This window comes from Miniopterus natalensis, chromosome 3, assembly GCF_054644295.1.
Source record: "Miniopterus natalensis isolate mMinNat1 chromosome 3, mMinNat1.hap1, whole genome shotgun sequence".
NCBI classification, from domain to species: domain Eukaryota; kingdom Metazoa; phylum Chordata; class Mammalia; order Chiroptera; family Miniopteridae; genus Miniopterus; species Miniopterus natalensis.
This window is the reverse complement of record NC_142083.1, coordinates 6,060,532-6,074,950: the sequence shown is the minus strand read 5'-3', so window position 1 is coordinate 6,074,950 and position 14,419 is coordinate 6,060,532. Positions and strand designations below refer to the sequence as shown.

Here is a 14,419-nt window from a genome sequence, read left to right as displayed (position 1 = left end):
TATATAACCTTGTTTATATTTTTTAAAAAACGAAAGAAATCTAACTCATTGTTAATAGCTATGCTAACGTAATTAGAAGTGAGAATTTTACAGTGTAAGGGAAAAGAGACTAATATGAAAGAGTAGATATTCTGTAATTCTAAATTTTAATGGGAAATAACAATATGAACTCATTTTCTCTTTCTATACAGACCACTAAATGTTCAAATACCATTTCCCATTAAAATGAACCAGGGCTCGCAGGAGGTAAGGCTGATTCTAGACCTCGGCAAGGCAAACAGTTGGTGAGGGACCATTCTTCTTTAATTCATCAAAGTTATGCGAAGAGTAACATTTTGCAACTTGTAAACAAGTAATCATTGATAACACCTAAATCTTTGAGGTGAAAAGCTTATGGGGAACTTGATAATGGATCAGGTTTTTGAAACCATTGATCAGTTTGAACGTAAGAATGGCTCTTGGCTACCAATCTAAGTACAAAATACAACTTGTGAACTATTTACAAAACTAACCTAAATTTGACCGCCCTGGGACAGAGGAATGTTAAAGGCACCACTGAAATGCCGTCAAGAAAGTCTGGGCTCTGGTCCTGAAAGTCGGGAGAGACCAGCGCGGTTTCCGGAGCGGCGCGGGGCCCGGAGCAGCGGACGGAGCGTTAGGGATGGTTCCTCCACGGCAGAGCCTGCGCTCTGTTTTGGCCTAAGGGGTTTTATGCCTGGGCTCCTCTCTAGTCTCGATTTTTGTTAACCCCCGAGAAAACAATAACGTGGGGACTGAAAACCAGCCCATCCCCTCCAGCTGCCGAGAAGGGAGCAGTGGGTGGGAAACGCCCGGGGCGCGGACGGGGCCTCCACGGAACGAGGGTCGCCTCGCCCGGCGAGTGGAAGCGGGGCGACCTCCCGGGTCCAGCGGCGAGTCACAAAGGCGCAGGAGACCTCAGAGCCGCGGGGGAGGCCAGCGAGCCGAGGAGTGGAGGGGCGGTGACTGGGGGCTTCCAGCGCGGCTCGGAACCGCGGCCCGGCGGCCACCCCTCGCTTCCCTCCCGGCCTCCCGAGGTGGGCGCGGCTCCGCCAGGGGCGGTGGAGGCGGGGCGGCGGAGGCGGGGCGTCTGGGGGCGAGGGGAGCGTCAGCGGAGGCGGGGCGTCTGGGGGCGGAGGGAGCGTCGCGGGGGCTGAGCTTCTGGGGGCGGAGGGAGCGTCGGGGGGCGGGGCTTCTGGGGGCCGAGGGAGCGTCAGGGGAGGCGGGGCGTCTGGGGGCGGAGGGAGCGTCGCGGGGGCTGAGCTTCTGGGGGCCGAGGGAGCGTCAGGGGAGGCGGGGCGTCCGGGGGCGGAGGGAGCGTCAGGGGAGGCGGGGCTTCTGGGGGCCGAGGGAGCGTCAGGGGAGGTGGGGCACCCGGAGGCGGTGGGAGCGTCAGGGGAGGCGGGGCGTCCGGAGGCGGTGGGAGCGTCAGGGGAGGCGGGGCGTCCGGGGGCGGAGGGAGCGTCAGGGGAGGCGGGGCGTCCGGGGGCCGGGCGTCGGAGAGGTGGGGCGCCTGGGAGGCGGGGCGTCGCGTGATCCCCGGGCTACGTCACGAGCGGCGCTGGCGGCCATGGCAGGAAGCGAGCCCCGCAGCGGCTCCCCGCCGCCGCACCACAGCGACTGGAGCCGCTTGGAGGCGGCCATCCTCAGCGGCTGGCGGAGCTTCTGGCAGTCGGTGGGCAAGGAGCGCGCGGCGCCCAGCGCCTCCCGAGAGGAGCTGGATGAGGAGCCCAGCACCTTGACGCGGCTGCCGGTGAGACCCCGGGGCTCGGGCGGGGCGCCCCGCCCCCGGCACTGGGGAACCCGGGGACCATCCGCGGCCCGCGGTGTCTGCCCGGCTCCCGTGCTGTGGTGGCTGCGTCCTCACCCGGGAGCCACAGTTGGTAGCAACGCCCCGGCGGTGATCTCTGCCCCGCAGCGGGGCCGAAGGTCGCAGGGAGACACCTCGGGGAGCGCCCGGGTCGCCGGCCCGGCCCCCCGCAGGGTGTCACCCCAGACAGGCTGGGCCGGGGACGCCCTGACCGTCAGGCTAAGGAGATCAGGAGACCGTCCCAGACTCTGGTCAGCTGGGAAAAGCTTCCAGCGTCTGTGTCCTCAGCATCAGCCCAGGCGCACTGTCCCCACGCGCCGGGGTCAGCCGCCCGCTCCCGGAGGGTGTCGCGGCCGTGGTCCCAGCGCGCACCGCCCGCGACAACGCCGACACGCAGCTGGAGACACGGGGCCGAGCTGTCAGCGCCTCGGGTCCCACGCCGCAGGCACACGGCACTTACTGGTAAACCTGTCGGGCCGACGGAGACGTTCCCAGAAGTTACTTACACTCCTCATCTCACCCGGGCTGTTGACACCTCGCCCCGGCCCGCCCCGCGCAGAGGCGCAGCGAAACAGTTCCGTGGGTTTTACAGAGGAGCTCAGATGACACATTTACTCTTCGATGTGATGTAATGATAAACTCAGAAGCTGGCTTGGGAATATCCATGAAAAGAAATGAAAGGAACTGGTTACTTTGCTTGAGAAGTACTAGAGCAGTGGAGGGTTTTTCAGGAATGTTTCAATGCATCCGACATTCAGCGCTGTTAGGATGCTCTCCCGGTGGCAGGAGAGTGGCTTCAGAGTGATGGACTTAACTGGAAACAGTGACTGTTCCGTGGGCCTTTGGTTATCTAGTATAACAGCTCTTTGTTGATATTGTAGTTTATCCTCATAGATTTAATTAAGACACTGTTCAGTTGACCTTTGGTTTCCTAGTATGATGATAATAATTTTTAATTCTTATTGCCAGAAAACAGTTTTCCAAGATAAATTATTCACCCCTTTTACCCACGTGCTGCTTTCCTGTGTTTCAGATCGACGTGCAACTCTATATTTTGTCATTTCTTTCGCCTCACGATCTGTGTCAGTTGGGAAGTACAAGTCACTATTGGAATGAAACTGTACGAGATCCGATTCTGTGGAGGTATTTTCTGCTGCGGGATCTTCCTTCTTGGTCTTCTGTGGACTGGAAATCTCTTCCAGATCTAGACATCTTAAAAAAGCCTGTATCTCAAGTCACTGACGGTGCATTTTTTGACTACATGGCAGTGTAAGTATCTACTTTTATGAATTAAAGAGAAGATACTAAATTTGACTGCATTACAAGTCAGTAGTCCTACTGATTTGTTCCATAGATTTTGGGGTCTAAGTGTCCTTTTATGAAAATTGGGGGTTAAGTTAAATGACTTCCTTCATGTAGTTATTTCCCTGTGAGGAATCAATATACGTAGTTCATATGACAAGATTCAATAGTAAATACTTTCCGTATCCCGAAAAGCAGTGGCCAGAGAGCAGAGAGCAGTTCTTTGGCAGGGAGAAAACCATTCTCAAGGTTTTGGGAAATAAGATTTTCTTACTACCCCAAAACATTGGCATTTTCAAATATATTGTATGTGAAAGAATTAATGTTATTGAGCACCTGGGTCTTTGAGGGTTGCTTTATGTATATTTACTTATTTAGTCCTCACTGAATTGTATTTTTGTTGTGGAGGTGGGACTGAGGTTCATCGTGGTTATGGATTTGCCTAAGGCCATACCGTTCATAAGGGACTGTTCAGATTGGAGCCCCATCGTGCTACCTTAAAAATAGATGTCCCAAATTTAAGGCATTGGAAATAAAATTAAAAGAATATTTGTACTTTAGTTAAGAATTGTTTTTTGTGTGCTAGATTTACTAGCTACATGCAGGATTTTTTCCATGTTTTATTTAAATTATTCAGAATCTTTTCTTATTCCAATCCAGATGCCATTACATCATTTTGTGAGACTGCTTGATTAAAATGCATATGATATGTTGTTACATATAATTTCATCAAGTGCTACTGTACTCTCACTTGCTGGGCTTTCCTCTACATTGTCCCACAACCTACCCAAGTGTATCTGATGCTGTGGAACCAAATTTCCCCAGGGAGAGTAATAATCATAGTAACTATCTTTTGTGATCAAATAAAATGATTTCTGATCTTTACTACCCTGAGTGGATTGTTGTTGCTCAAATAATGAAGTTGGAAAAACAGGTTCAGACTGTAAGTGGCTATATAACTAATTAAAGTGGTGAGGCTTGGCCTGATCTACCTAGCTTCAAGTTTGACTTTTTTCCTTCTTGAATTACAGTTTCCTAAATAAAGATGATTATCTTTAGGTTAGTAATTGTCTTAACCAGCTTGATTTAGTTGAAATGCTTTAGGTTTTTATTTGAATTTGAGTAACCTTTGTTTTAATTTTTGATAACATGTAGAATTGCTAGTTTAGACGTTTATAGCTAATGTAAGAAACTAAGTTGTTTCTTTTCTATGATTCTTAGTTTGCTAGGTCATCTGTAAGGAATATTTGAGCCTCCCTATATGTTTAACACTTATTGAACTATTACATTTGAGACTTAATAAGAGTACTTAAGAAACTTGGTTCTATATTTTTTTAACCTATAGGAACATTTATCCTAACTCTCTGTGTAGTGTATCTTTAGTGCAGTGTTTCTCAATCCTGGCACTATTGACATTTTGGACCAATGTTTTGGGAACTGCCGGTGTTTTGAGGCATCCCTGGCCTCCACCCGCTAGATGCCAGTAGCATCACCCCACTTCCCCCTGTTGTGATGACAAACGTTGCCAGACGTTGCCAGATGCTCCCTGGAGCTCCGGGGTTGAGGAGCAGAATCTCACCCTGGTTGAGAATCACTGCTCTATGTAGTGAATTTTAACCGACACAAGTGTTAGGCCCAGTGTTCCATGAGAGACGCTAAGTGAAAGATTAGAAGATAAGTAACCCCTTCCTGGGGACACTCTCAGTTTCTAGACTGCTGGAACTCCCATAGTGCCTCCTGCTTTTTCCCATCTTGGCACTTGGCATACAGATTATAATGCTGTCTGTCCCCTTCTGCCCTCCATGAGAATTGGAACTATATAGTCATTATATCCCTTGTATCTAACAAGTTCTCAATAAATTATACATTGAATGACTAACTGGCTAAGTTTTTTTGTGTTAATTTTCTAATTGTGACAATTTTATACAGCTATAAAATGTGCTGTCCACATACAAGAAGATCCTCGAAATCTAGCCGTCCTATGTATGGAGCAGTGACCTCATTTTTACACTCATTGATTATTCAGAATGAACCACGGTTTGCTATGTTTGGACCAGGTTTAGAAGAACTGAATACATCGCTGGTGTTGAGCTTGATGTCTTCTGAGGAACTTTGCCCAACAGCTGGTTTGCCTCACAGGCAAATTGACGGTAATTTTCATGCTGCTCTATAGTACATAATAATTTAACACTTAGAGTTTGACACTAATATTAAATAGAAAGAAAATTTTTAATTATTTGATGTAATGAAATACAGCAATGATTTTCAACTGGTGTGCCGCAAGAAGTTTTAAAACATGCAATACCTGACTATTTAGTCTGGGGCACTGACCTCTTTTCCCTTAGGTTGTCAAATAAAAAAATGACAACAGCCAACACAACAATAGCTCTCCGGTATGAATGAATGAAAGTTATACCTATTTCTTTATCATATTGGCAAAAAATATATTTTTTGGTACGCTGCAGAATTTTAGTAATTAGTTTATGTGTTCCATGAAATGAAAAAGGTTGAAAAATCACTAAAATATAGTAATTTGGTTAATGGGAGCCCCCCAGGTGCCAATGGACTGAAAGAATTAATGTACTTTTTATAATAGGTAAGCTTCCTCTTATTTTCTCAAGTTTGTGTAATCCAGAATATAAGATTATGTGAAAGTAAATTATGTTACCAAGATGTTGTATTTGTACAGTATTTACTGTATTTTAAAAGAATGTTAACAGAAAAAACTATTGGCATCTGCTATATGCAAAGAAAGTACTTTCACGTACTATATATTGAAATTTCAAAAACACTTAATTATCACCTTCCCCTTCTTCCTATGAAAACAAACAAACCAATAACCACCATGTAGTTAGTTGGTAAGCAGGATATATCATAAATATAAATAACAATATAATACAGCTTATTCATTTATTGAGAGCACCTATTAGGTGCTAGAGATGCAGAGATTTAAAACAGCATCAAAACTCTTTGTCCTGAAGATGCGTGGTCTAGGTGAGGGGAGACATGTGTTCAGGTGATTTGAATATGGTGCAGTTATTTCCTGGGTAGAAAGTTAAGGGCCAAGGAAGGCTCCACACTGAGCAGGATGCCTCTCAGGTCATTAAGATGAGGCGGCAGCAATAAAAAAGACAGGATGAAAGTATTCTAAGCTGTGAGAACGACATTTCTGAAAGCACAAAGCTCTAGGTGCTGGCACCTTTGAAGCAGCTCTGTGTGTGTACAGTGGGGCTAGGTGAGAAGACACTTGTATGCCATGCTTAAGCATTTGGAAGCTCTTGAAGGGTTTTAAGCAAAGGAGTGAGATGGTTAAGGTTGCATTTAGAAATATCATTTTGGCTCATAAGTGGAAAATTAATTACAAGGGTCTATAAAGACATGGAGACCCATTAAGAAACCACTATAATATTGTGATAAAAACAAGAAGAATATAGAATTGACTGAATGTGTAGAGATTGATGCTTACCATAAGCAATCCACTTGAATAGAAGTTCCATTAGGGCAGAAATCTTGTCAGCTTTATTCCTAGCTGGATCTGAGGTATCAGGCACATAGTAGGCACTCAATATATATTTGATGCATGAATGAACAAATGACTTTGTGGATTACTTTATGCATCCAGATCTCAGGAGCAAATTCTGGGCTAAAAATCAAGATTTGGCAATCATGGAGTCCGTGTGGACTTCAAAGTTTCTGAGGATGGAGAGGAAGATTGTGAACCAGGTGCTGAAATCCTCAGTGAGTGTTTGGAGGAAGGGATTATTAAAAGGAAATTTATAAATGACAAGGTCAAGGAAGGAGAGATGGCACTTCAGCTGAATGCTGTGTGTGTCTCAGAGAGATGGAGTTTTTCAAGAGGGTTGATGAGTAATGGTTAAGATGACATCGGGAGTGAAAGAGCGTTGATCCCATCTCCTTAGCCTGAGACGTGAGAGAATAAACAACCGTGTTACCTGAGAGTCCCCTGCAAGAGAAGCAGCACCTGGGGTCAGGCTGGTTTCAGGTAAAGCCATGACGTAGCAGGAACGCTTCAAGAAGAGGTGGGGGATATGGGGAAATTTGCCGATTATGAAATGGCAATTTCATTCTCAAGACAGCGGCTGGAGTGATTGTTTGAAAATGCCTATGTAATTATGCCTCAAGCCCTCCAAGATCAGGGAAGAAGAGAAGGGATGGGCCATTGGTGGGGTGGTGCAGAGCAGCATGGAGATCATGTTGGGCTAGTGTTAGATGTGTTGAAAGGGTAATCTCGAAGCTAAGTTGATGGAAAAAAGATCATAGTGGAGTTTATTTCTATGATCTGTGAGGGTGGGGGTTGTGCACCAGCCCTGGTGGCCAGAGGACTCAGGTCACTTGGCCTGGGATGCTTACAGTTCCAGCCATCAAGATCTCTGTATGTGGTGCCTGGAATGGTGACGTAAGATGGTGCAGCATGACTTATTTGGACAACTACATTGGTTATAAGGCAGGGGTTAAAGACATGAAAGATGGAGTTGTCCTAATGAGGTAACTAGAGACCAGATTATATTAATGTTTTGTTTGAAGAGCGGTGTTTTTGAAGGGAAAAGATTTAATTCGGTATTTTTAAGGAATCTCTTCAGCGGCTGTCAGAAGAATGATAGTAGGGGGCAAAAGTGGATGTAGGACTTTAGAAGAAGTGAGTGCAGATGTCCAGGTGAGAGATGGTGGCAGTTTAGAGTAAAAGGTGGGAGTGCGGAGTAAACAGATCTAAGACTCATGTAGCGAAAAGAAGTAGAGCCGTGGGAGAGGAGAATGCCCTTCCCAAGCAGCAGGGGGAATCGGCCAGAGTGTTAACAGGCAAAAGAAGGAACAGATTTAGAAGGACAGACGACAATGTTGAATGGCTCAGGTATAAAGTAGCTTAGCACCTGCTGTTGACCTGTCACTCTAATGCTTTTGCATATGTAATCTCTCATGCTTACAATAATCCTAAAATGTATTATTTCTACACTTCTGTGACAAACCTGAGGCTCACAAAAATACGGTTATATATAGCAAAGTCAAGATTCTAAATCAACTCTAATTCCAAATTTCAGTATCTGCCATATTTTTTTCAATTTTCTAAGTTGCCATTGGTGAATCCCCATTATTTTAAAAAGCTTTTTGGAGGTAGGGGGAAGCCATTTCATTGAATGTATACATAGAGTGTAAGACAAATGAGAAACATAAAAATATGAAAATGAGTCTTAGTCTTGAGGATAAATAGTAGTGGCTGTTATGATGCAGCTGCTGCTGCTACGATGATAAAGTTAATGAGTGTGATGATATGAAAAGGAATGTTACAAGCCTACCAGTTCTTTGCCCTTTATCTATATTTTTATTACTAAGTGAATGAACATTGCAAGCAGCATCTTTTTTCCAACAAGAACATTTCATTTTAATTCAAAGCTATATATAACTTGTCATAGAATTTTTAAAATTCCAGTCTGATTTTTTGCTGTCTTTATTAATGACTTTTTTGATAACTGTGATTTTCTCCTTTAGGTATTGGATCAGGAGTCAGTTTTCAGTTGAGCAACCAGCATAAGTTCAACATCCTGATACTATATTCAACTACCAGGTAAGGCTTCCTACTTGGTGACTTACCTGAGACTTAGGACAGGAACACTTTAAGGGGATACAGCCTGTTTAGTGTCTGTTTATGTCTTATGTTTACATTTTTTCTTATAGAAAAGAAAGAGATAGAGCAAGAGAAGAGCATACAAGTGCAGTTAACAAGATGTTCAGTCTCCAGAATGAAGGGGATGATCACCAGGGAAGCCGATACAGTGTAATTCCACAGATTCAGAAGGTGTGTGAAGTTGTTGATGGGTTCATCTATGTTGCAAATGCTGAAGCTCAGAAAAGTAAGCATTATCGTATTTTCTTTTTTAAAGCACTTGCTTTGCAAAACAAATAAAGCAATATGTTTTTAGGCTTTACTGTTGCTTCTTAAGAATATGATGGTTTTTTTAATCAATGTGATTCTATGACCATTAGTTAATAGTGGGTTCTCAAACCTTGATGTGTATTAGGATCACTTGGGAGCTTGTTAAAAACAACTGCCTGATTCCTTCCCTAGTGGATTATGATTCATAGATTTGGATTATGTCTTGGGTATCTGTTTTTGTTTTGTTTTTTTTAGGAAGCTACCAAAATTTGAAACTATATTATTATTTGAAACTATGATATTATTTTGTTGTTTGCTTCTGCATTTTTTGGAATTGGTGTTTTTTTTGCTTCTGGCCCTATTAAAATAATTTATGCAGATAACTGAAAATTTTTACCTTTGTTTCAATTACCCAGAGACAGAGATGTGTGGTGTGGAATGTTTACTTTAATTAAGTAGATTAGTTGAGAACACTGTCCATATATTCTGAATAATTGCCATTCATAGGCAGAAATCAGAATATTTTCGGGCCAAAGTCAGTGTTGTAATTTCTTCCTCAAATCCCTGTGAACAAGGTAGGGCATAAATATATAATATATTATTCTCACTCAGAACAAGGTAGCAGCAGCCCATTGCTGAAATAATTTAAAGTTTATGGTGCACTAAAATTAACTATAACAATAAAGGCCAAATCCAGTTTAACTACTGGCTAGTTGGACTTGACATATTGCATTAATGGCCTAACATAAGAAGCGTACCCATTTCCAGGAGTAAATCCTCTTTATCCCAGTCTCTGCTGTTCTACATAAAACATCTAGCATTAAATTAAAATTTTATAAGACACGCACACAAAATCAAAATGTCCCCCATCTCAGGAGCACTCCCAGCGCATTTCCGGTTTCCCTCCCCGCCCCCCCATGGGTTACCTTTGCCTTTCCCTCTCCTAAGTTCCAAAGGCCCTTCTTTTGCTTCTGTAACTTGTTTCCTGAGCCTATGCAACCCATCTGGTTCATTTCTACTACCTTTGTAACTTTCTAAATAAACTTTCTCTGATAATTTGTGGGGGAAAAAGAAATGACTTACTGTCAAGAGATAAAGCCATCAATGGAACCAGACACAGAGATTGCCTGGATGTTGGCGCTCTCAGAAAGGGACATTGAAAGAACTACAATTAATATGTTAAAGGATTTAGTGGAAAAGGTGGACAGTGTATTTGTGAGCAGATAGGGATTTTCAGCAGAGAATGGGAAGCTATGAAAGAATACAATGGGAATGCTAAATATGGAAAACATGGTACAAGGCGAATAGTTCCTTCAGTGGACTTACCAGCAAAGGAAACCTTCCGCAAACCTAAAAACTCAGTTGAAATTATTCCAAATTAAAACACAAGAGGAAAAAGAGTAGGAGTAGGGGACAGAGCATCCAAGAGCTGGGGGAACCTGTCAGTGATCTAACTCAGGGGAGAGCTAACTTTTTCTTAAAAAGCCAGATACTTTAGGCCAAATATTTTAGGCATATGAGCCATATGATCTCTCACAGTTACTCAACTCTACTGTTACAGTGCAAAAGTAGCCATAGACAATTTGTAAATTAATGAGCATGGCTGTTTTCCAAAATAATTTTATTTATAAAGACAGATCCACAGAATGTAATATGCCAACCCCTCTTCTAACATATGTGTATAATGGGAGTACCAAAACATGAAGGGAGGAAGAACAGGGAAAAAGAAAAATTTGAAAAGCCCTCAATTATTTCAAAATTACTGAAAGACAACAATCCACAGATCCAAGATGCTCAGAGAACCCCAAACATGATAAATAAAAAATACATTTAGATATATCGTAGCCAAATTGATGAAAGCTAAAGGTAAACAGTATCTTGAAGACAGTGAGAGCAAAAGGAAGGATAGATACAGGGGGCCAATGATGAGGACAGAGACTCCTTGACAGAATTGCTGCAAGGTAGACAGCAGTGAAGGGAAAGCTGTATAGTATTGCAGAGGGGAGGATACCTTATATCCAGCAAAGAAATGCTTTAAAAATGAAAGCAAAATCAAGACTTTCCCAGATAGACAAAACCTGTGAAAATTCATTATCAGCAGATTTGCACTAGAAAAAATATTAAAGGAATCTCTTTAGGCAGAAGACTATACCAGATGGAAAATTGCATCCACAAAAAAAATTTGTGAGAGGAAACTATATCAAAGTATTTTTCTTCTAAACTATAGATACATCTGAGTGGCACTGACTTTTCCCTTCTGATTTCACCTAAATACCTGCCCTTGAAGGCTGCTTCATGTAACTTTATGATATATTAATAAATGAACAGAGTGATAGAGGCAGTTTGTTATGTTTGGACCCTGGTAATTTTTTGGTTTCTTTGTTTTGCTAGTTTTTAATTTAATTTAATTATTATTATTTTTAAATATATCTATTGATTTCAGAGAGAGGAAAGGAGAGGGATAGAGACATAGAAACATCAGTGATGAGAGAGTCATTGATCGGCTGCCTCCTGCACACCCCCGACTGGGGATCGAGCCCGCAACCAGGGCATGTGCCCTGACCGGGAATTGAACCCCGATCGCCTGGATCCTAGGTCTACGTTCAACTGCTGAGCCACGCCTGGCTGGGCTATTTTATTATTTTTGAAATCATTGCAAGTAATGCAAGTAAAGAGTTTGGACTTTATTCCTTAGGACATGAATGGCAGGATGAATTTTCTCGTATCATGGCAATGACAGATCCAGCTTTTGGATCTTCAGGAAGACCGATGCTGGTTTTATCTTGTATTTCTCAAGCAAACGTGAAAAGAATGCCCTGTTTTTATTTGGCACATGAGCTGCGTCTGAATCATCTAAACCACCCGTGGATGGTAAGGTTCTATCTTCTCTGGTGAGAAACATCTTATTTCTCACTGTTTTTTATTTGATTTTATTCTTTCCTACTCATTCTCATTAATGAAATAGAACAATATTCCAAAGTCAGTTTTAATAGCTTAATTGATGGGAGATATTTTGGTTGGTGTCCGTGAGTCTCAGCTGATCCTTTGCTCCCTACTCGCCTCTCTCGTGGATACAGTGAAGTAGTAATTGAGGATTGCTTTTTCTTAGATGCCGCTGACATGGCCTTTTCAGCAGCAGTGTATTGTGCTTTAAGGGCCATCAAAAGGATAGATTCCATCTTACAGTTTCTTGCTCTGCAACCTTTATTTTAATCATGGAATCTTTTCATCAAATGAAACCTTACCTGAAAGCCCCTGAGTGAAATAAAGGAAAATTAATATTGGAAGTGTTTTTGCTGAAGAAGTTGGAGGGTTTTTTCTTCCCTTCCCCCTCTTCCTTACAAGGAGCCCTGGGAACTGGAACACAATTTGAAAGCTACTGCTAAAGGCACACCCTCCTGAGCGGTGGGAAGGGGTGGGAATTTTGTGCCATCTTAAGGACACATTTTTGCAACAAGACATTACACTTACCATTTGACTAGCTGGGTTTGTTCAAGAATGTTTTATTTTTCAAAGTGGATCTTTTGGAGGAATTTTTTTTCTAATACATGCAAACAAGTCATGGAAATGGTAGATCTCCCATCCCTAAGGATAAGTAATAAGCCTCATATTGGTAATATGATAAGATATAAGAGATCATATTTTTATCTGAGCTCTCTAGAAGACAAAACTTGAGTGACTCATCCAAAGTTTATTGGGATTTTTTAGTCCCTTTTGTGTATGTGTGTGTATCTAGAAAAATGTCCCAAATGTTGGACTTGGTTTCCTACTGATGATGGTCTCTCTCATCTGATCCTAGGTCCAAGATACTGAGGCTGAGACGCTGACGGGCTTTATGAACGGCATTCAGTGGATTCTTGAAGAAGTGGAATCCAAGCATGCAAGATGACCCCTCTTCCAGACCCTGGGAACTGAGACCATATGAAACTTGCAACTGAGGTCACAATGTGAATGTTTGCTCAGTCCGCTCACTTTGTCCTGCCCTTTTGCAGGTGGCCTTTATACTGGACAGCTGTAGCTGCTGTGTGTTTAATATTACTTTTGCTTTTTACCTTAAATCAATTACAAGAAAAAGTTTCAGTGCAAGCACTTAACCCCAAAATGAACCTTTGAAGATTTTTTTGGTAATTTTTGTATTTTCTGTCTTTTTAAAAATATTAAATTCTGGGAAAAACAAGTCTGTGCCTTTCTCATTCTTTGTGGTTTATGCTCTTTTCAGTTCAAAGGTTGCCCTAGTGGGGAATAGCAAATTTGCTGAGCTTTCTACAAGGTTTCTATAGGTTCTTTTCAAGGGTCCGTAATGGGTTATCAGAAAAGAAGTTTTTGAAATAGAAATTTGGCAAAGGAACATTTAATGTTTCTATTTGTCATGAACAGCACTATCTATTTTATACCAGAGTATGTGGAAGGTCCTCTTTTCTTTCTCTCTCTCTCTCTCTCTCTCTCGCTCTCTCTCTCTCTCTCGCTCTCTCTCTCTCTCTCTCTCTCTCTCTCCCCCCCCCCCCCCTTCCTTCTTTCCTTCCTTCCTTCCTTCTTCTGCTTTTCTGCATCTTATTTAAGGAAAATGCAACAGTTATAGGTAAAACAATTTGTCTCTCATTTAACGCACTTATTAAGATCAGCCCCATAATTTTACTTTCTGACATATTTTTAATAGAAAAAATACCACATCAACACATCTGTTAATGGTTATTTAGTTCCTATTTGGTTCTAGGAACTATATATCAATGATGGCATGAGGACAGGATTTTTTGTGTTTGGTCTTGTTTTAATATAAGGGAATGTAAGTGTATAAAGTCTTAGCTCATTTGTCAGACTATCAGAAGACTATTCTTAAATTCTGAAAAATATGACAGTGTTATCCCTAGATTTCCACAAGGTGGTATATGTTACATACAGAAAGATGATTTGTGACCAACAACAAAAAAAATAGCTATTTTAAGTTAACTTTTACAATTTTGATCAGATGGGATTTTTAGTAGCATTTTCCAAAATGTTTTCAAAAGTATAGCAATTTTCTTCATAACCGATTCAACGTAACAGTAGCTCTTAGAGGGCTGAATAAAGTTAAGCAGAACTTCTGAGAAACTTTAAAAAGCTGCTATAACGTGAATCAAAGATCGTTTGCTGTGGGCATTTCTCATATTCATTTTTCTTATTTAACATCTTCTGTCTCCATGTTTATGGTTCCTATCTTTTTGTTAAGTTCTCATTGAGTTCATCAAGCTCCTTATAACCAGTGTTTTGAACTTTGCATGTAGTAGATTGCTTGTTTAGTGTACTTCACTGCTTTTTCTGGGGATTCTTCCTGTTCTTTTGTTTGGGACGTTTCTTTGCCTCCTCATTTTGGCTGCCTCGTTGTGTTTGTTTCTGTGTATTAGGTAGAGCTGCCACGTCTC

At 42.2% G+C, this 14,419-nt stretch overlaps 1 protein-coding gene across 1 annotated transcript; it reads left to right on the top strand.

Moving 5' to 3' along the window:
• Positions 1 to 1,579: 1,579 nt before the first annotated feature.
• Positions 1,580 to 13,230, top strand: FBXO4 (F-box protein 4). The gene is made up of 7 exons (XM_087815045.1): positions 1,580 to 1,771; positions 2,862 to 3,097; positions 5,060 to 5,280; positions 8,636 to 8,711; positions 8,822 to 8,997; positions 11,716 to 11,891; positions 12,820 to 13,230. The coding sequence occupies exons 1-7, from the start codon at positions 1,589 to 1,591 to the stop codon at positions 12,907 to 12,909; spliced, it is 1,158 nt and encodes a 385-aa protein (XP_087671171.1). The 5' UTR covers positions 1,580 to 1,588; the 3' UTR covers positions 12,910 to 13,230.
• Positions 13,231 to 14,419: the final 1,189 nt, after the last annotated feature.

Excerpts from the sequence above, each read along its gene's own strand:
- FBXO4 (XM_087815045.1), top strand. The coding sequence starts at position 1,589 with ATGGCAGGAAGCGAGCCCCGCAGCGGCTCCCCGCCGCCGCACCACAGC. Across the intron at positions 8,998-11,715 it reads AAATGCTGAAGCTCAGAAAA|GACATGAATGGCAGGATGAA; the intron begins GTAAGCATTATC and ends TTTATTCCTTAG. Across the intron at positions 11,892-12,819 it reads ATCTAAACCACCCGTGGATG|GTCCAAGATACTGAGGCTGA; the intron begins GTAAGGTTCTAT and ends ATCTGATCCTAG.